At 47.2% G+C, this 22000-nt stretch overlaps 1 protein-coding gene across 1 annotated transcript in view; it reads right to left on the reverse strand.

The window, feature by feature from the left end:
* The window catches only part of SEPTIN9 (septin 9), a 258753-nt gene extending 250940 nt beyond the window's left edge, over positions 1 to 7813 (reverse strand). The window contains exon 1 of the mRNA XM_027834659.3: positions 7524 to 7813. Coding sequence (XP_027690460.1) covers positions 7524 to 7545 — 22 coding nt within the window. The 5' untranslated portion in view covers positions 7546 to 7813. The remainder of the gene's footprint in view (positions 1 to 7523) is intronic.
* Positions 7814 to 22000: the final 14187 nt, after the last annotated feature.

A 22000-nucleotide genomic window follows, 5' to 3' on the forward strand; every position in this document is an offset into this window, starting at 1 on the left:
AAAGTCCAGAGAAGAGCAACAAAAATTATTAAATGTCTAGAAAACATGACCTATGGGGGAAGATTGAAAAAACTGGGTTTGTTTAGTCTGGAGAAGAGAAGACTGAGAGGGGACATGATAACAGTTTTCAAGTACATAAAAGGTTGTTACAAGGAGGAGGGAGAAAAATTGTTCTTCTTAACCTCTGAGGATAGGACAAGAAGCAATAGGCTTAAATTGCAGCAAGGGAGGTTTAGGTTGGACATTAGGAAAAACTTCCTAACTGAGTGGTTAAGCACTGGAATAAATTGCCTAGGGAGGTTGTGGAATCTCCATCATTGGGGATTTTTAAGAGCAGGTTGGACAAACACCTGTCAGGGATGAATTAGATTATACTTAGTCCTGCCTTGACTGCAGGGGACTGGACTAGATGGCCTCTCATGGTCCCTTCCAGTTATATGATTCTATGAAAGTCAAGATTATGCTGCAGCATGCTGGAGCTCCTGACTCCCCATCCAGAGCTCAGAACACAGCTCTCTTTCAATAACCTCTACATTTATTATAAGTACATTGATCATGAATGAACTATACAGGTATTTCTTCTGCATGCACCCTGTTAACAAGTCCATGGTTTATACAAGCAGCAAAGAGTCCTGTGGCACCTTATAGACTAACAGACATATTGGAGCATAAGCTTTCATGGGTGAGTACCCACTTCATCGGATGCATGTAGTGGAAATTTCCAGAGACAGGTATAAATATGCTTCTATTTATAGCTGCCTCTGGAAATTTCCACTACATGTATCTGACGAAGTGGGTATTCACCCACGAAAGCTTATGCTCCAATACGTCTGTTAGTCTATAAGGTACCACAGGACTCTTTGCCGCTTATACAGATCCACACTAACACGGCTACCCCTCTGATAGTTTATACAGTGGCAGTACAAGCAGGAAACCCCTTGATCACCCACAGATGTTCTTCAGAAGGATTGAGAGCTACAGTATACAACCCAAGGGTCTGATCACATCCATGTGGGCAGACCCCTGTTGTGTGGAGCCCAACCAAGGCCTAGGCCTCTCCCTGTTAGCAGCAGCAGTGTCTTAGATGGAACCGTTCTGAGGTTCCTGTTCCGTTCAGGATGAGGAGTGTAATTGGCCACAGAGGGAAAGTTTTGGAAGACTTGCAAATCCCAGATTTTGTGCAAGTTTCCCCCCAATCCTGCTCAACCGGTGGGTCACATCCAGTTCCATGGGGGTAATTCAGGAGGTAATTAGGGTACTCGTTTTACAAATATTCTCTGCATCATACACATTCCTTAAGCAATTCTTGCCAAGCTTGGAGGTCACCTGAAGGTCATTCCGCGTCAAGCCTCAGCCTCACCTCTTAGCATGAGCCTTGCTTGTCTATTGCCTTGTTGGCAATGCACACGGATCTGAGTAATGGAAAAGGGAGCACTATATCCTTAAAGAAACAGTATCCCCTAGAGAGGATCCCAGCACAACTGAAACATCTCAGGACAACTCTCCTCTCCCCACAGATCTGAAAAAACAAGTGTGAGGAGTTACAGTTGGCGTCATAGTGGGGGCTTCTTGTTCTTAAACCTGCCATGTAAGATTCCTCCTGACGGCTGCAAAGGCCTTTATAGCCCCTCTCCCCTCCAGCCACCTCAGTATATTCAGGCCCAGATCATTGCAGGGCTGAGCTGTGTATGCCTGCAGCTAAAGCACAAAGGTCTGAATGTCTGTTTATGGGTAAGAGGTAAAGTATCTAAGGCAGGATCTCTAGCCCAACCACACCTACATGGCAAGTGTTCAAAAGCCACAGCAGATGTATATGATTTCCCTACACTGCCTCAGAAAATGTAAATCCTGCTTGGGCTGTGAATATCCCCACAGCAGGAAGATGCAGCAAAAGCATTACAGCGTGCCCAGCAAACACAGGGCCTGAGCCAAAGCCCAGTGAAATCAATGGGAGTCAAAGGGAGTGGGGCAAAGTCTGGTACCTCGGGAGACTGAATTTAAGCCCCACGGCCCCTCTCTATCCTCACAAATCATGTGAAACGTGCTTGTTGCTTCCTAATGTCGTAGCTTTGGGGCGTTCATTAGCTGGTCTCTCACAGCCGTACTCTTGCTTCTGGCTGAGAAGGCGTTGTAGTTCAAATCCCACAACACAGTGCTGGGGGTTGCAGTGCTGGCAGAAAGGGGTCATCTTTTCAGCCGAGCCGTTTTGGCATGTTCCCTTCCACCTCTCATTAGTCCTCCTGACTTTTCCTGTCAAACAAGTCCTGATAGTCTGCACACTCAGTGAGCGGCAGTAACCTTTCTTTGTAAAGCCAGCGGGATTCCCTGTGACCATCCCAAAAGAAAACCATACATCTACCAAGATTTGTAATGCTATCCAATTTATAAGCTTAAGCAGGCTTGGGTCTGGCCAATCCTGGGTCTGGAGGGGAGACCACCAAAGAAACCTAAGGATGGTAGGGGATGGTAGTGATTCAGTATATGACCCTCTTCCTTCTGCATCAGCAAAGAGACAAGCCCCCCAAAGGACATTACGGGGAGCTGTACTCACTTTGAATTCTAATCCTGTCCTCCAAAGCGCTAGCCTTTTGGCTGAGTTATACACAAGGTCTGATTATGTACAGTCAAGATCAAGTCCATTGTGCCTTTTCATAGAAATGTAGGACTGGAAGGGACCTCGAGAGCTCCTCTGATCCAGTCTCCTGCACTGAGGCAAGACTAAGCATTATCCTAGACCATCCCTGACAGGTGTTTGTCTAAACCTCTTCTTAACAACCTCCAGTCACAGAGGTTCTTGACCCTCTCTAGGTAATTTGTTCCAATGCTTAGCTACCCCCACAGTTAGGAAGTTTTTCCTAATGTCTAATCTAAATTTCCCTTGCTGCAGTTTAAGCCCATTACTTCTTGTCCTGTCCTGAGTGGATAAGGAGAACAATTTATCACCCTCCTCTTTGTAACAGCCTTTTACGTATTTGAAGACTGTTATCATGTCCCTCCTCAGTCTTCTCTTCTCCAGACTAAACAAATCCAGTTTTTTTCCCCAATCTTTCTTCGTAGGTTGTGTTTTCTAGACCTTTAATCATTTATGTTGCTCTCCTCTGGACTTTCTCCAATTTGTCCACATCCTTCCTGAAATGTGATGCCCAGAACTGGACATAATACTCCAGTTGAGGCTTTATCCATGCTGAGTACAGTTGAAGAATTACTTCTTATATCTTGCGTACAGCACTCCTGCCAATACATCCCAGAACGATGTTTGCTTTTTTTGCAACAGTGTTACACTGTTGGCTCATATTTAGTTTGTGATCAATTATAACCTCCAGATCCTTTTCTGCAGTACTCCCTCCTAGGCAGTCATTTCCCATTTTCTATGTGTGCAACTGATTGTTCCTTCCAAAGTGTAGTAATTTGTATTTGTCCTTATTGAATTTCATCCTATTTATTTCAGATCATTTCTCCAGTTTGTCCAGATCATTTTGAATTCTAATCCTGTCTTCTAAAATGCTTGCAACCCCTCTCAGACAGGCATCTTCTGCAAATTTTATACGTGTACCCTCTATGCCATTATCCAAATCATTTATGAAGATACTGAATAGAACCGGACCCAGGACAGATCCCTGTGGGACTTGACTTAATATGCCCTTCCAGCTTTTCTATGAACCCATTGACAGCTATTCTTGAGTATGGTTTTGCAACCAGTTGTGCACCCACCTTTATAGCAGGTTAATCTAGACTATATTTCCCTAGTTTGTTTATGAGAAGGTCATGTGAGAAAGCATCAGAAGCCTTACTAAAATCAAGCTTTAACACATCTACTGCTTCCCCCATCCACAAGGCTTGTTACCCTGTCAAAGAAGGATATTAGGTTGGTTTGACATGATTTGTTCTTGACAATTCCATGTTGACTGTTACTTAGCACCTTCCCTTCTAAGTGCTTATAAACTGACTGTTTGATTATTTGCTCCATTATCTTTCCAGGTACTGACGTGAAGATGACTAGCCTGTAATTCCCTGGGTTGTTATTATTCCCCATTTTATCGATAGGTATTATACTTGCCCTTTTCCAGTCCTCTGGGATCTCTCCTGTCCTCCACGAGTTCTCAAAGATAATCGCTAATGGCTCCGAAATTGCTTCAGCCAGTTCCGTAAGTATATTAGGATGTATTTCATCAGGCCCTGCTGACATGAAGACATCTAACTTGTCTAAATCATTCTTAACTTGTTCCATTTTAGCTTCAGATCCTACCCCATGTACACTGATGTTCACTATGTTAGTCGTCTGATCACTGCTAACCTTTTTGATGAAAATGGAGACAAAAAAAGACATTTAACTGTGCCATTGCTGTGTTTTCGGCATTGTCTTTCCCTCTTCATTGAGTAAAGGGTCTACTCTGTCCTTGGACTTCCTCTTGTTTCTAATGTATTTGTAAAATGTTTTCTTGTTATCCTTTGTGTCCCTAATCTCATCTTGTGCCATGGCCTTTCTAATTTTGTCCCTACATGCTTGTGTTGTTGTTTTTTATATTCATCCTTCACAACTTGACCTAGTTTCCACTTTTCATGTGATTCTTTTTTGAGCTTCAGGTTATTGAAGATATCTTTATTAAGCCAGAATGGTCTCTGGCATTGGGATAGTCTGTTCTTGTGCCCTTAATACTATCTCTTTAAAAAACTGTCAACTCTCCCGAACCCTTTTTTCCCTTAGACTTGCTTCCCGTGGGATCTTACCTCCAATTTTCTGAGTTTGCTAAAGTCTGCCTTCTTGAAGTCCTTCGCCTTTTTTCTGCTGTTTTCTCTCCTACCATTCCTTAGAATCATGAATTCTATCATTTCATGGTCACTTTCGCCCAGGCTGCCTTTCACCTTCAAATTCTCAACCAGTTCCTCCCTGTCTGTCAGAATCAAAACTAGAACAACCTCTCCCCTAGTCGCTTTCTCCACCTTCTGTAATAAAAAGTTGTCTCCAAAGCATTGCGAGAACGTAAGTGGGGGTTTCAACCCTAGTGTCCTAGCCAAATTCCAACCCACGCAATTACATTCTGCCTCCCTAACTTTCCTCTTGTTGTACCTTCCTCTATACTGAACAATATAAACTTCCCTTCCTTTTTTAAACAACTGCCACGTTCCAGCCCAGAAGTGGCTGCATCTTTGTGATGAGCAAAGTGTTTCTAAAATCCCTTTTGGATGAAAGGTACTAAACAAATGTCAAAGCCGAACCCTACTGTAGTTATCTGGAATTGTGCTCACTGGGGCAGTCTCATGAGCTACACATCTCACTAATGCCAGAAGATTTGCAGTCTCTCAGGTTTACCCCACCACACATCAGTACAAAGCAAACATGACAGTCCAGGACATTCAGCTTCAATAGCAAGCAGCCACAATTTCAGCTCATTGGACACTGACAAGGCTCCTTAAGGTATGGGATTAAAATATGTAATGCTCATATTCAGCCCTGCTGTGCAAAGTAGAACTTATGTGTTGTCTAGTATTTGGGAAGCATCAGGAGGCATCAGAAAGGGGTTGCAACCCATCAGATGTTTTTCTATCTATGCCTTTCCAACAGGCCCATCTCTGTGGTGCCTGTGTGCCATGTTTTGCCATTGTTAACTGCCTCATCTCACATAAAATCTATTGGGCCAGATCTTCCATAGAGATAAAATCAGCATGGTTGCAATGGAGATGCACCAGCTAACACCAGCTGAGGACCTGGCCCATTATTTTTAGGAGCAAGGAGGTATTACGAATCCCTTCTCCCATCCTGGTGTCTGCACCTTCTTTTTGCCCTGATCCTACCCTTGAAATAACCCTCCACTTTCTATGCTCCACACATTCCCCCATGAAACACACTTCTTTTGCCCTGCTTTCTCACACTCAGGAAGAGTGGTCGCTGCGACTGCCCTCATGCCATGTCTTGCTGTACTGTAGCAGTCATATCTAGCTTGTCAAACTGCCCAAGGCAATGGCCCGTATAAATGACATGCTTTGTAAGGCATGGTGCTATATTAATAATAATACTTTCACCAGCTATGGGTCCCAACATGTAAAGTCATAATAAAACCACCAGAACAGTCTGCTGATTGACACCAATAAGATATATATTTTAGGGGGTGGGAGCTCGAGACTGAACACACAACAATAGAAACGTTCTGAACGGACAGAAGCACTGGAGTAATCCGAGGCATTTCCATTGGGGAGCTCTGAAGACAAAGCACTGAATCCAGCTTGCTCCTGTGGTTTATGAGATCATCCAAGCCCCCAGAAGGGATTCGAGTTGGCTGTTATGTGGCTTCAATAAGTCACAATATTTTGGCCACTCCAAAAAGCAACGAAATACCAGCGAAGAAGCTCACCCACGCAATGGTCCAACAAGGAATGTGACTCCGGCTGCTTGGAAGAGACCGGCATGTAGACAACAGCCCACATTCTGCAGGCAGTCACATCCAGCCTGCCCCACTGAAGTCACTGCGGTAGCAAGGGTGTAAGTGAGCAGAATTTGGCTTAAGGAATTTAAAGGCACAGGCTGCTGGCTGGACCAGGAGTGGAACTCAGCTGTCGAGGGGAAGATATGCCTAAGTGCAAGCAGGGACCCTAACTGCAGCGTGTCAGCTGGGTAACTGATTGGTCTTTCACAGGGGATTTGCCCTCACTGTCACCCAGTGATCACTTATTCCAACGATCTGTTAGTTTGACCTTACAGGAAGTGTCAGGAATCCATGCTAACTTTAGCCACTCCCCTCGCATTGTACCAGCGGCAGCTCTCTGTGAGCAGTGGCTTGGCAACTCTTTCAGAAGCTGCCAACGCCAGGCTTTCACAGGGCTCGCAGGGCTCTGCTCTCATGGGAAGGCTGAAGATGAGAGGGGAGGAGCTGTAACATTGGACTGCTCCTCGGTTGGTAACTCAGCTTCCAGGAGGCAGAAGATGACCTTGGCAGGACTGTAACCAGCTGCAGCCCCACCGCTGCCATTCACCTACAATGGCTGTCCCCGCAGGAGCAAGCGCGAAAGAACCTGCATTGACTTGGAGTAGAGCTGGGGAGTGGAGCAGGGTAGGATAGCGGGCGCTGACTCAGACCCACACCACCCTCCCGTGGCTCTGGTTCATTCAGTTCACAGCACACATACTATTAGCGTCCCTTACAACAGGAAATGCAGCCGGTAACGTAGGCACCGCTTTGCTTTTTAGAGTCCCTCTTTTGTTCCAAGCTGACCGTCTTTGCCGTTCCTTGTGGCATGTGCTGTCACAGTGACTTGTGGGTCACAGGAACTGCATTCACAGACATTTCCAGCGGGCTGGCACAACCTGCCTCCCTGGGTTTGCTCTGGGTTTCTTAAGCCTTTTCCATTGATCAAAGACTTTCATTTATAGGCAACAAAACAGTGTCTCTCCTCCGACAGAGAGACGTAGAGCAAGAGGGGCTTGTATGTGCCATAGTGTTATTTTTAAGTGCTGGGTTTGTACACACACACAGCTGACTGATTCAAGAACACCCGGCAGCCACCAAACCAGGGCCCGCTTTGCTCACCTGAGTGTACTGACTTCTTCATGCTGCCACCGTCGCGGACGTTACATAGGAACAAAATTCCGTGCCGAGATGGCTTTCCAAGTTGCTCCTGCGACTAATCCCCAGGGTGATGTGTGACTGGCTTAGTGCTGTTGTTCCCGCAGGCAGGGATCAGCCAGGGGAAGTGCACTCCTCCTGCACACTGGCTCCACACAACCCGGAGCTCCAGCGGAGGGGCAGCCCAGCACACTCCCAGCAATTAGAACACACCTTTCCTAATCTGATGTTCAGTTCTGGGCCGTTCCAACTGCGCTGACATTGGAGAGCTCAGCCTCCCTGGTGGGTTAACCTTTTCCCCTCCAAACACAAATGCACTCTGCAGAATATTTCTGCCAGCTCCCGGGCCTGGAACCTCCCGCAGATTGAACCTGTGCAGCCAGGAACAAAATCTACCTGAGTTTCTTCCATCAAGCCCCGAGCCACCCCACCGCCGTTGACTCAGCCCCTCCCCGTCTGTGTGGGGCAGGATCACCCCAGTTCTAGGGAGAAGCAGTTTCTAGTTCAAAGTGCATTGCTGGCCTGTCAGCCTGATTAGTGTAAACATCTCCTCTTCGTTCTCCAAACCCGCATGGAGAGGCAAGGCTGCCAGGCAAGTGAAGCATTTGCTTAGCCTCCCGCCGTGGGGTTGTGTGTGTGCATGCGTGTGTGTCACAGTGTGTGTGCGTGCGTGTGTAACCGAACCATTCATCACACCAAAGAGAAGCAGCCCAACAGCCAGCCACATACCAGACAACCAGCTTCACAAAGCGGAGGGAGATTCTCCCCCCTCACACACAGGTCCACTCATCGCCCTTCAGAGCATCTGGGGAGAGGGAAGACTCGAGTCTGACACATGGTCTGGGTGTCTCAGGAGCCCAGAGACGAGACACATGCTTCCAATTACTGGCCATGTGAAGTGCATGCTGGGTAATTAGTAGTCAGGCAAACACGCTGAAGGCATTGTTAGCACAGAAAGAGGAGAACATTAAGAAGAAAAGGCCAAAGAACTGGATTCTGCCCCATGGAACTGGACTCTTTATGGAGTTAGGTCAATGGTAAATTCCCATTGACACCGAGACTCACTCAGCAGGAGGAAAGGTGGCAGAACCTCCCCCCAAAGCCTTGTCTACATGAGAAAGTTGCACTGGTTTAACAAGAGGTGCAATTTTGAAACTGATTTGGTTAAACTGGTGCAAGCCCCTGTATGGATGTTCTTATTTCAGCTCAGAGTGACGTATTTCCATTTGGCTTAAGCCTATCAGGATCTGGTTTAAACTAAAAGAATATGAGCCAGATTTAAACTGAATTAAGCATGTCCACACGGTGGTTTGCACAGGTTTAATTGAAGTGGTTTAAACACTAATTTAAGTTAAACTGGCACAACTTTCTCATGTAGACAAGGCCTGAAATAAAAATGATGCTGTGGGAGGACAGACTGGCTCCTAGCTACAGTTTTTCACCTCTAGGCCACCAGTGTGAATCCAGCTCCAACCATTAGTTATTACCAGCTGATGGCTGTTTGGTGCCCTGGGTGAAATGAGTTTGTTGAGTCTCAGTCTAGGTTCCCCATGGGCAAGTGTCCACATCACACAACCCACCATCATAGCCGGCTCCAATTCCTGTCTCAGGAGAGCAGTTGAGGATTGAATGGGCCATGGAGCTTTAGCTGCTCTCTAACCCCCAGAAGTACTTGCATGTGTTGTGAAGGAAGCTGCTGAACCAGCAACTTTCACCAGCACTGGATTTGCACAAAAGTAGTAAAATATTGACATTGTGGTTTGCAAAAGGCCCCCTCACCATGTTGTTGGCTGTGTGGCCACTGCCCTTAAAAGCCCCCTCCCCCACCCCTTCCTGGGACTGTGTAAGCACGTGTCTCATTACTGAGAGCCCAGGGCCATCCCTGTTGTATTCAGCAATCCAGAGGACGGGTGACTCACCTTCTTGCTTTTACCCCCACTGTAATATCCTGCAAGAAGTCTGTTGCTTTGCAAGCTTGCCTGGCACAGGGTGGGTGGGCTCTGATCCTGGCATTGCATGAGGACATGGAGAGACCAGTAGCCCATCCCATCATTAAACAGCAATACCTAGCTCTTCTACAGAACAGATCTCAAAGCGCTTTACAAGTCATTAGCTCCATTTTACAGGTGAGAAACCGAGGCACAGAGAGGGGCAGTGACTTGCCCAATGTCATACAATGGGCCAAGGCCAGTGTTGAAGCCAGGAAGACAATCCACAGCTTGCTTGGTTGAATGCTAATCAAATATCCTACCGTCTGGGGTACCCGCCTTGTCTCTGCACCTCTGGTTATATTCACAGACATGGCTGATTCAAATACTATCATACTCACATAGAAACGTTTTGCAGAAGGTTCAGGGACAATTTACAGCTCCTCTCACATATTTGCATGTGTGTATGTGTGTACAATTGTGTGTGGGGGGGGGACATGCAATTAGGTGTGCACAATTGTGTGTGTGTGCAATTGTGCATGCACGGTCATGTGATTGTGTGTGTGCACAGTCGTGTGATTGTGTGTGTGCTCAGTCATGTGTGCATATGATTATGTGCATCTATGTGTTTGACTATGTATGTGTATGCATGTGTGCAGAGCAGTTGCTCGACTGCACAAACACAAACAGCAAACTGTGGGGCAAGGTCTCTAGCGCAGGGCCAAATAAACGTGAAGAACTAGAAAATGGCTGGAGGAATTTTTTTATGAAACATCCGTCAGAAAAAAATCCTTTTCTTGAACTGCCTGGGCCTCTGAATTATCCAGAGAGTCAGTAGTTTTGCTTGGAAAGGCAGGTTAATGTTTAATCCAATACAGAGCCCTCAAGCTGCAAATAGGTAAGTCATTTATAGCTCTTTTCTGTTCCCTAAGATAAGTGAGGGAATTTATTGCTCTTGAAAGGGGCGGGATTCAGAGTCCTGGCTTGCTCCAGACACAGTGCAGGCCCGGCACTGTCTGGGTGAGCGTCCCACACATGCAGCTCTGCCAAAACACCTCAGGCCTGAAGGGCAGCGCCTCTGATGTCCCAGTCCTGGGCCCCCATCAGCTCTGCCAAAGCACTTCGCTTCTAGCCTGGAGCACCACTGTTACTGCAGTTGTGGGCCCACAGGCAGCCCTGCTAATGCACCTCAACTCCTGACCTGCAGTGCTCCTGGCATTGCCAATCTTAGTCCATCCTCCCCATTCCCAGCGCTGCCAATCCACCTCAGGTCTCATCAGTAGGAACCCCGCCCCGGCTATTCCAGTGGAGACTGTAACCAAAATTCAAAACCTTGACATTCTTCATGACATGGAATGCTTCTTTTCCAGCCAGCCAGCCTTGTGAGCCTTTAGTGCTGGTATCGCATTTGAAGATGCTGCACGCTATCCAATCATTGTGGCTATTATTAGGAACAGGAAAGGGTTAACGGAGGCCACCATGAGCAAGGAAAGGCAGCAGGAGCTGTATTTAGGGAATAGGATGAGGCTCAGCAGGGCTCAGGGGGAGAGACTTTGTGGAGCAGGGCCCTGTTCCATCAGGCTGGCTGTTCTGCCACCAGTCAGGGAGGGAGCTGGGAGTGAGTAGAAGCCAGCGGAATGAGGGGCAAGCAGGAGAAAGGCACAATAGGGCCAAGGGAAGGGGTGCATGGGTTTAACAAGCCAGCAGCAGGCCAGGCCTCATCAACTTCTTTGGGGAAAAATATTCCTGACAGATGTAAAGGTGGAAACTAGAGTGATGGGGCCATAAATCGGCCGCATCCCCCTCTCCAGCGCTCTGTTTGTTTTACGTCTGATCCTGCCAGCTTCGTACAGTTGCACAGTCGCTCTGCCGTGGCTGCATGGCTGGAGGGCGCCTGTAAAGTTTTCCATCCAGCACACTCTTCCCTGTTTGGCCGAGCAGCAGGGGAGAGGGCAGCTGCCAACCCAAACAGTAGGTGAGCTGTGCCATCCACCCACTGGCTGGAGAGAGAGAGACACCCGGGGAAAAGAAAGTCAAGCAAAGCCTTTGAACTGGGAGTGAAGGGAGTGGGACCACACGGAGATGGGAGCTTGTGGCTTTGGCAGAAACTGGCTCCAGCATGAGCTCGCCGGGAGGGACGGAGGAACAGCCTCAGTGCTGATGGATGTGCAGCGGAGTGCTGACTCCTCCCGTGCACTTCGTACGTCCAGCAGCCCGGAGGCACTGAGTCAGCAGAAGGGGCCAGCCAGGCAAATCACTGGCTGGAATAGGATCCCGCCTGGTTTCCTGGCTGCAGAGAAACGGACTTTCAGGGTAGTTTGCTCCCTGCTGGAGGCATGATGTTTCCACGCCAAGGGGAAGTTGCTTGCGACTGAGGCCAAGCCCAGAGAATGGCCAGCACTGGGAACATCTGGTACCTGCACTCCCAAGAATCAGAGCCTCTACCCTCCTCATCCTACAGCTAACACTCAGAGCACCAGCTACCCCTTTCTGTTGCAGAGAGACCCCCTCTGCCGATAGCACAGTCTCCCTGCCTAAGCCAGTACCAGCACCAAACACCCCACTAGCCCTGGCTGCTTTCCTGGCTCCTCAGAATCCTAGTAATAACATTGGGAGCTTGATAGCTTCAGAGCCCTGCTTAAACGGTAGTGAATTAACCCTGCAGTGAACTAAGGCTAGCATTGTCCCCATTTCATAGAAGGGCAAACTGAAGCACAGAAGCTAGCCCAGGGTCCTAGCAAGAGTCACTTTCAGAGCTAGAGTTAGGAGCACCGACGTTCATTTTCGCCCATCCAGCTAACTTTCTAGTTGCTGTCACATTTCGCCCGGTTCTCCCTCTGAGCCCTTGGAGGGTGGATAACTGAGACACCTGGCTTCAGAGCGTTACCAAAAAGCCATTCCAATTGAAGAATTTCTGAGAACATTCCTGTAACAGCTAGTCTGTGGCATGTGCAATTTACACGATGAAGAGGTCTAGAGGGTTGATTGGCACTCGTCTGGCACGGCCTCCATAACTCACGCATCACTCCAGCAGTCGGGAGTGAGACAGCCAGAGTCATGCCAAGAACACTGTTACGCTGCAGCATACTAGCTATGTGTGTATATTTTTATATAAATTATATACTCACACCCACAGCTGACTTGCTATGGCAGACATGGCAGGGAGGGGAGGGGTAAAAGTTTAATTGGCCAGAGTCTGGGATGGCTACAATATTCCTGATTGGGGAAGCCAAGTGAGTCAAAGAAATGAGGCTGTCAAAGATGCATGCTAAAGATGGTATAATGCCTTGTGGTCTAGCGCACCAGAGGCCTGGGTTCAATTTCCTGCTCTGCCACACACTCCCTGTGTGACGTTGAGCAAGTCACTTAGCCTCTCTGTGCCTCAGTTCCCCACCTGTACAATGTGGATAACAGCCCTGCCGTGTCCCACAGGAGTACTGTGAGGTGTTGAGATAGACATTAGTCTTTGTGTATGTTATATGTAACTCTACACATAAGAATGGCCATTCTGGGCCAGGTCAGTGGTCCATCCAGTCCAGTATCCTGTCCTCTTGCAATGGCCAGTGGCAGACATGCTAGAGGGAATGAACAGAACAGGGCAATTACAGAGTGATCTATCCTCTATCGTACAGTCCTAGCTTCTGGCACTCAGAGGCTTAGGGACACCCATAGCATGTGGTTGCAGCCTGGCCATCTTGGCTAATAGCCATTGATGGACCCATCCTCCATGAACTTATCTAATGTATTATTGAACCCATTTGTACTCTTGGCCTTCACAACATCCCCTGGCAACGAGTTCCACAGGTTGACTGTGCGCTGGGTAAAGAAGTCCTTTCTTACGTTTGTTTTAAAACTTGCTGCCTATTAATTGTATTGGGTGACCCTTGGTTCTTGTGTTCTCTGAAAGGGGTAAGTAACACTTCCTTATTCACGTTCTCCACACCATTCATAATCTTCTAGACCTCTATCATATCCCCCATTAGTTGTCTCTTTTCCAAGCGAAACAAGTCTTTTTAATCTCTCCTCATATGGAAGCTGTTGCATATCTTTGCAGAGATAATGCAACCAGAACTGAACACAGTATTCAATGTGTGGATGGACCATGGCTTTATATAGTGGCATTATGATATTTTCTGTCTTATTATCTATGCCTCTCCTAATAGTTCTTAACATTGTTTGCTTTTCTGACTGTTGCTGAACACTGAGCAGACGTTTTCAGAGAGCTATCCACAATGACTCCAAAATCTTTCTTCAGTGGTAACGGCTGATTTAGACCCCATCATTTTGTATGTATAGCTGGGATTATGTTTTCCAATGTGCATTACTTTGCACTTATCTACATTGAATTTCATCTGCCATTTTCTTGTCCAGCCACCCAGTTTTGTGAGATCCTTTTGTAACTCTTTGCAGTCTGCTTTGGACTTAACTAGCTTGAGTAATTTTGTATCATGTGCAAACTTTGTCACCTTACTGTTTGCCCCTTATTCCAGATCATTTATGAATATGTTGAACACCACTGGTCCCAGTACAGATCCTTGAGGGACCCTGTTATTTACCTCTCTCCATTGTGAAAACTGACCATTTATTCTTACCCTTTGTTTGCTATCTTTTAACCAGTTAGTGACCCATGAGAAACCTTCCCTTTTATTCCATGACTGCCTACTTTGCTTAAGAGCCTTTAGTGAGGGAAGAGGTGTTGTCAAAGGCATTCTGAAAGTCCAAGTCACTATATCCACTTGCCCACTTGTCAACACCCTTCAAGAATGATAATAGATTGATGAGGCGTGATTTTCCTTTATAAAAGCTGTGTTGACTCTTCCCCAACATACCATGTTCATCTATGTGTCTGATAATTCTGTTCTTTACTATAGTTTCAACCAATTTGCCTGGTATTGAAGTTAGGCTTACCGTCCTGTAATTGCCAGGATCCGCTCTGGAGCTTTTTTTAAAAATTGGTGTTACATTAGTCATCTGGTACAGAGGCTGATATAAACAATCAGTGACATACTACAGTTAGTAGTTCTGCAATTTCATATTTGAGTTCCATTAGAACTCTTAGGTGAATACGGTCTGGTTCTGGTGACTTATTACTGTTTAATATATCACTTTGTTCTAAAACTTCCTTTACTGACACCTCAATCTGGGGCAGTTCCTCAGATCTGTCACCTTCAGTGAAGACCAATGCAAAGAATTCATTTAGTTCTCCTCAATGGTCTTGTCTTCCTTGAGTGCTCCTTTAGCACCTTAATTGTCCAGTACCCCACTGACTGTTTGGCAGGCTACCTAATTGCTAATTGCTGTTAGTTTTTATGTTTTTTGCTAGATGGTTTTCAAATTCTTTTCTGGCCGCCCTAATTATGCTTTTAACGTGAGTTGCCAGAGTTTATGTTCCTTTCTATATTCCTCAGTAGGATTTGACTTCCAATTTTTAAAGGATGTCTTTTTTGTCTCTAATCACCTCTTTTACTCTGTTGTTTAGCCATGATGGCATTTTGGTGTCTTCATACTGTTATTTTTTATTTGGGGTATATATTTAATTTGAGCCTCTGTTACAGTGTTTTTTTTAAAAAGTTTCCATGCAGCTTGCAGGCATTTCACTCTTATGACTGTTCCTTTAATTTCCATTTAAATAGCCTCCTCATTTTTCTGTAGTTCCCTTTTTGGAAGTTAAATACTACAGCAGTGGGTTTCTTTGGTATTTTCCCTCCTACAAGGATGTTAAATTTAATTACATTATGGTCACTGTTACCGAGCGGGTCAGTTATATTCACTTCTGGGACTAGATCCCTGTGTACCATATAGGACTAAATCAAGAATTGCCTCTCGTCTTGTGGGTTCCAGGACTAGCAGCTCCAAGAAGCAATCATTTATGGTGCTCGGAAATTTTATCTAGACTGCATCCCAACCTGTGGTGACATGTTCCCAGTCACTATGGGGATAGTTGAAATCCCCCATTATTATTGAGATTTCTGGTTTTGTAGCCTTTCTAATATCCCTGAGCATTTCCCAATCACTGTCACCATCCTGGTCAGGTGGTCAATAATGTATTCCGACTGCTATACTCTTATTATTCAAGTATGACATTTCTATCCATAGAGATTCTCTGGTACAATTTGATTCATTTAAGATGTTTACAATATTAGACTCTACGCTTTCTTTCACATACAGTGCCACTCCCTCAACAGCACAACCTACTCTGTCATTCCTATATATTTTGTACCCTGCTATCACCATGTTCCATTGATTTTCATCATTCCACCAAGCTGCTGTGCTACCTATCAATATCCTCATTAAATACTGGACGCTCAAGTTAACACACCTTAGTATTTGACTTCTAGCATTTGTATACAAGCGCTTATAAAATTTGTCAATATTTAGTTGTCTGCCTTCATGTGAAATAATTGAATGGGACTCTGTCGTTTGACTGTTTCTCTTCAGTTCCTACCTGTACTTTATCAACTTCCATCCTCTCCTCTTTACTAGAATCGAAAGAATCCCCTTTAATAAATCCTCCCCAAGGGATGTCTCTGTCCGAACTGTGTGCACGTGTCAGCTTTCTCCCAGCCATTCGTTATAAAACTGCTCTACGACCTTTTTGAATTTTACATGCGAGGAATCTGGTTCTGTTCTGGTTTAGGTGGAGCCCAAACTTCCTGTATAGGTTTCTCCTTTCCCAAAAGATTTCCCAGTTCCTAATAAACTGAAATCCCTTCTCCATACACCATAATCTCATCCACACACTCAAAGCTTGCAGTTCTGCCTGTCTAACTGGTCCTGCACATGGAACTGGAAGCATTTCAGAGAATGCTACCATGGAGGTCCTGGATTTTGATATCTTACCTAACAGGTAAATGTGGCCTCCAGCACCTCACTCCTACTTTTCCATTTGTCATTAGTACCTACATAGACCACAACAACCACCGGCTCCTCCCCAGCACTGCACATAAGCCTATCTAGATCAGGGGTGGGCAAACTTTTTGGCCTGAGGAACACAGCGGGGAATAGAAATTGTATGGCGGGCCATGAATGCTCACAAAATTGGGGTTGGGGTGTGGGAGGGGGTGCAGGCTCTGGGATGGGGCTGGGGATGAGGAGTTTGGGGTGTTGGCCGGTACTGAGGGGTTCGGACTGAGGGGTTCGGAGGGTGGGAGGGGGATCAGGGCTGGGGCAGGGGGTTGGGGCATGGGGAGAGGCTCAGGGGGTGCAGGCTCCAAGCGGCGCTTACCTCAAGCAGCTCCCGGAAGCAATGGATGTCCCTCTCTGGCTCCTACATGGAGGCGCGGCCAGGAGGCTTTGCATGCCCCCCCATCCGCAGGCACTGCCCCTGCAGCTCCCATTGGAGCATGTAGGAGCTGGAGCGGGGCCATGCCGCGGCTTCCGGGAGCCGCATGGTGTGGCCCCCGACCCAGTGCCATGGCTGGAGTGGAGCCAAGCCAAGTGACGCGTCCCCGACCCAGTGCCCTGGATAGAGCGGGCCGAGCTGTGTGATGTGGCTTGTGGGCCGGCTTAAAACAGCTCGCAGATCGAATCCAGCCCACGGGCCATAGTTTACCCACCCCTGGTCTAGATGCATTGAGAAGTCCACCACCTTTGCACTTAGCAAGTAATTCATCATGTGGTTCTCCCGGTCATCACAAATCCAACTATTTATATTTCTAATAATTGAAATGGTTATATAAAATGGTTGTTCACTAGTTCTATCACAGCAGCACCTGGAAGTCTCAACCAGGATCAGGGTTTTACAAACACCTATAGATGTGGTCCCTGTCCTACAGACTTTATATTCATATTTATATATTTATATATATATAATTAGCAGCTGCAAAACAGCTGGCAGTCTGGGTGGAAAAACCCTAGAAAGGCTTGGGATCCTTCTTCTACAGTCCAGGCACAATCCTAATTAGAGCCCTGTGAAATGTTCAAAGCCAAACTTGCCTCATTTGGGGCTTGGTAAGAAATCTGATGCTCAGAACAGGTTTGCAGACATGGGCAAATGTGAGGTTTCCCAGCCAAGCTAGAGGTGGGGTGCAGCCAAACCCCCCTATCAGAACACTAGGTCTAGCTCCAAACTTCATATCTCTGTGCAGAGCAGAATCAAACCCCAATCTAAACTCTGGGGGCAGCATCCAGGTCTAAACTTCCCCAGAGTTTGGAGAGTTTGGATCCCACCCATTAAGGAAGTAAGTTGCAGCAATAATCTTGGACATGGAGCTCAGATCTGACACCCAACTAAATGCAACCAGGCGATGTTGGGTAGCAGTGGCTGAGTCTTCAGCTTTATTTATACCCTAAACTCAAAGTAAAATTTGAGTGTGCACACACTTGTGTGTATGGTCACACACCTCCATAGGGACTGACACCACAGAGAACTTTTGTATGGACAGTCACATACTCCAAGAGCTAAGATTTGCACTGTACTAGGCCTGAATGACCCTCCCTCTTTTCAGTTATAGTACAGGTGTTAAAGCAGGCATCCCCTGGAATGGGAGAACACAGATGCTCTGGCTTTCCTAACACCCCATCACAATCTGATGCTCAGACAGCAGAGGGAAGCAGTCTGTGATGTGATGAGCTGAACCCTCCTTCATTGTCTGCCTGTTTCAAACCGCGATTCACTTTATAGCACAACAGCCAGGCTCCCTCTGCACTCTCAACTGCATATGGCTAGGAGGTTAGTAATTTAGCAATGCATTCCCTGCTTCCTGCTCCTGTGGCTCCATCTGACACTGCAGCATCCATGGGCCACAGCATCATAACATTGTCATCTAGCCACCTGGCTCTGCAACCCTGCCGCTCCACAGCCTGGACTAATGGATGTGTTTAGGAGGCAGGAACTTTAATGAAGCAATTACCTAGCTTAAGTCAGAAGGCTTTGATCTTTCCTCTCACCTTCATTAAGGTGAGCCAGAAGGAGCGTCCAGTTGCTCATGGGCAGGATTTTATTACCAAACAGGGTAACATCTGCTATGGCACAAGTGGTCAGTTTCTGAGAACGACCTTGCCAATGTATTTATAAGAGGAAACTTTTTTTACAGCCCCAAACTGAAAGCTGATGCTTCTATTATAAATAAAATAAAGCAGCAGGCATGGGCAGAAGGGCTGGTGCCCAAGGGAAACAGCAAGAGGACAAGTCACTTACCTGTTCTGTGCCTCCGTTTCCTCATCTGTAAAATGGGGATAATAATCCTATCTTATCTCACAGGGAGTTGTGAGGCTTGACTAATTGAAGAGTGCTTTGACATCCTCAGGTGAAAGGGACGACAGAAATGCAGACTTTTTTATAGTTACTAGTTAGTATAATGTAAGTCATTGTTTTGCCTCTTCATTTGAAGGGCTTTCAGATGTGACCGGTGACTTTGGGGGCCCAGATCGAGACATCTGAAACAGCCTGATTTTCAGTGACTCTCTGAATCTCATGCCCCTCCAAGACATCTCACTCACATGCTGAGTACTCACAATCAAAAGCCAAAAAATGACCCCACAAAAAACATTGACACCATTTTGCTCTAAAATGTGTTGCTGTTTTTGATGCGCTCTAATGGTCTTGTTCTCTATTCCCTTACAGTCATCTCTTGGGCGCTGCTCGGCATACGAAGAGGAGCACAGCACTGTTCAGACATTGTTGAGTATTTTTTTCAAGCGTAGGAGTGGGAGACCCAAGAACTGGCTTCTATTCCTGGCTTTGCCACTGACTCCCTGCATGACCTTGGACAAGTCACTTACCTGTTCAGTGCCTCAGTTTCCCCATCAGAAAACGGGGATAATAATCCTGCCTTATCTCACAGGGAGTTGTGAAGCTTGATTAATCGGAAAGTGCTTTGACATCCTCAGGTGAAAGGGGCTACAGAAGTGTAAACTTTTTTATAGTTCCTAGTTAGTATAATGTAAGTCATTGTTTTGTAATAAATCTACAGGAGCAAGAACCTGTTGGATTCTCCAGGGCCTCAGTCACAGGTTTTCTAGGGCAGACTCACATGACCCTCGTGTTCTCCTCTCAAGCGGAGCCCCTCTCCCTTGTGCTTTGCCCAGGAAATACTAACCAGGAAACATACATTCAGACTGGAGATGCATCAACTTTAATAAAGGCCAGAAGAGACCATCATGATCATCTAGTCTGACCGGCTGAAGAGCACAGGCCATAGGATTTCATCCAGGGATTCCTGATTCTAGTTTAATAACTTGCAATTGAACTAGACCATGTGTAAAATTTTCAACAGTGTCTAAGTGACCTAGGCCCAGATCCCGTGGGAGTCAGGGGCCTAAAGACCGCTGACAGTCTGAGCCAAAATGCCTTTTAGAAATGGGACACAGGCACTTTTGAAAGTTTTACCCTACGTCTACCATACTCAGGGGCAATCCCACCTTCCTTCTCCTGCTCAGTACATGCCCTGTTACATCTTAGCATGGGGTTAACCCTTTTCACCCCAGCATCCCACAGGCAGCTCATGTTCAGCTGGCTGTCTACAACCACCTGCAGAGTCACTGGTTTCCAGAGCACAGGCCTCCTCCCCAGCACTGTAAGCCTGACCTTGGTGTCTGACCTTGACCTGTGTGTTTGCATGTGCTTGGGAGGAAGGCGTGAGAGGCCCCTTCCCCCTACTGGCTGTTTGTGGAACAGCAGGCATAGAAACCCATCAGACCCATTGTACAGCTGTTTCTCCGCTGGGAGATTCTGGACAGGAGCCACAGAGCCCAGCTGGTAACTGGAGAAGGAGGGAAGCAGGGAACTGGAGAAGAGGGGAAAAGGAAACACAGCAAATCTGGATGAAGGAAAACCACAGAAGGCTCAGCGAGAGCCAGGCTGTAATCGCTACCAAAGCAATTATGGAAGATTTATACCAGGCTGCAGAGCTGGGTCCTTGGCACGTGAAATGGAAAAGCTGGAAGGAGGGAATTTGGTATCCTGGCACTGGGCTATCTCAGATGTGAGCAGTACAGCCTCAGCACTTCTGTCCTATCTAGGGGCGGGGCGGAGGCGGGAAGGAAGGGCTACACTTCTCCGCTTCCAGCCTGGAGCTCAGGCCAAATGTTACTTCCAAGTTTACAAAGGAAAACAAACACCACAATGTCAAATCAGTGACTCACAATCCTCAGCACCTTCCTGGCGCTGGCGTGCAGTGGAGCCATTGGCCAGGCCTGGCAGCACCCCTGCGAGGAAGTATTACTGCCCCTCCCCCTTTTTACAGGTGGGGAAATGGAGGCATGTAGAGGTTTGACATGCAGCTAGTCCATGGCAAAGCCAGGATTGGAACCCTGGAGTTCCCAGCCCCAGATCATGCTGCCTCTGGGAACTGAGTAAGTCCCTGTGGCCCACACTTGCACAGTGTGGCTCTCTGTCCCGCTCTAAGGGTGGGGTGAGGGCTGGACCACATCACAAGTTTCTGTGCTCCTGACTTAGCGCTAACACAAGCAGCTCCTCTAGCCCAGGCCGTAGGGGCACATGCATTTAGATCCAGAGCTCCTGGGTTCAATCCCTGCTACCAGCGCCCTACCCCGGGGGCTATTACGTTACCATCCTAGGCTGGCAAGTTACCAAGGAGATCCTTGCTCCTGCGCTGAGCAATGCCGTGCAGATCTCTGTGCCTGTGAGAGCCCCAGTGGGGCAAGGATCTGCTCCCATGGAGCTGAGAGCAGGACTGGGACCAACGAGTGGAAAACTGAACAGGCCAATTTTCACCCCTGCTGTAACTCCACGGAGTCTGGGATCTCCACAGCAGCCAGTGTGAGCGATGCCGGAGGCTTCCATGGGGGCCAAGTGGGTGAGGAATCTTTCCCCAGTCAGTGAAGTGTGAGCAGAGCTGATCCACTACTGCTATTACAGCCTGTGGAATCTAGGCTGCGATAAATCGCTGCCTGGCACCTTCAGACAGTGTCACAACACCCAGGAGAGGACTCTGCCCTGCACAGAAGGAGAACACCCGTCAGACGGAGTCTGCAAATGATGCCTTCACCCTGGGCAGCAGAACCCCAGGCTGGTCCTACTACAGCCCTGGAGGCTGGAGCAGGTTTCTGTCTAATATGCCGTTGTCTGTCACTGGTGACATCTCCACTGCCTCCCCGGTTGTAGCAAACCAACCCCCATTCCTATTTGATTTCTAAGGACTTGAGTCTACTCTCCCTTACTTTGTTTTTACACTAGTGCAGCTCTATCAGGCCTGATTCTGCATGGCCCTGTACCTTGCAGGGCCATTGCATTGGTGAAAATGACTGTACCAGTTCAGGGCAGCTGCAGAATGAGGCCCAGTGAATTCAGCACAGTTATTCCTGATTGACCCCCAGGCCCTAAGCACATGCTGACCCTGACAGTTCCATGTTAGATGAGAGGGGAAAACAGCTTTGGAAAGCTCAAAGCCAGGGGAGCTGCGGAACGCAGAATGGAGCAAACCTCAATAGTTTCCGCAGGAGATCCAAAAGTCAGTGAGGTTAAGGGGGTGCAAAGCAGCCTGGCCCAAAAGCTATCAGGTCAATGAAATGAAGCAGAAAGGACCGACTGCAAACCTAGCTCAAAAGGCT

This window comes from Chelonia mydas, chromosome 14 (genome assembly GCF_015237465.2).
Source record: "Chelonia mydas isolate rCheMyd1 chromosome 14, rCheMyd1.pri.v2, whole genome shotgun sequence".
Taxonomy (NCBI): domain Eukaryota; kingdom Metazoa; phylum Chordata; order Testudines; family Cheloniidae; genus Chelonia; species Chelonia mydas.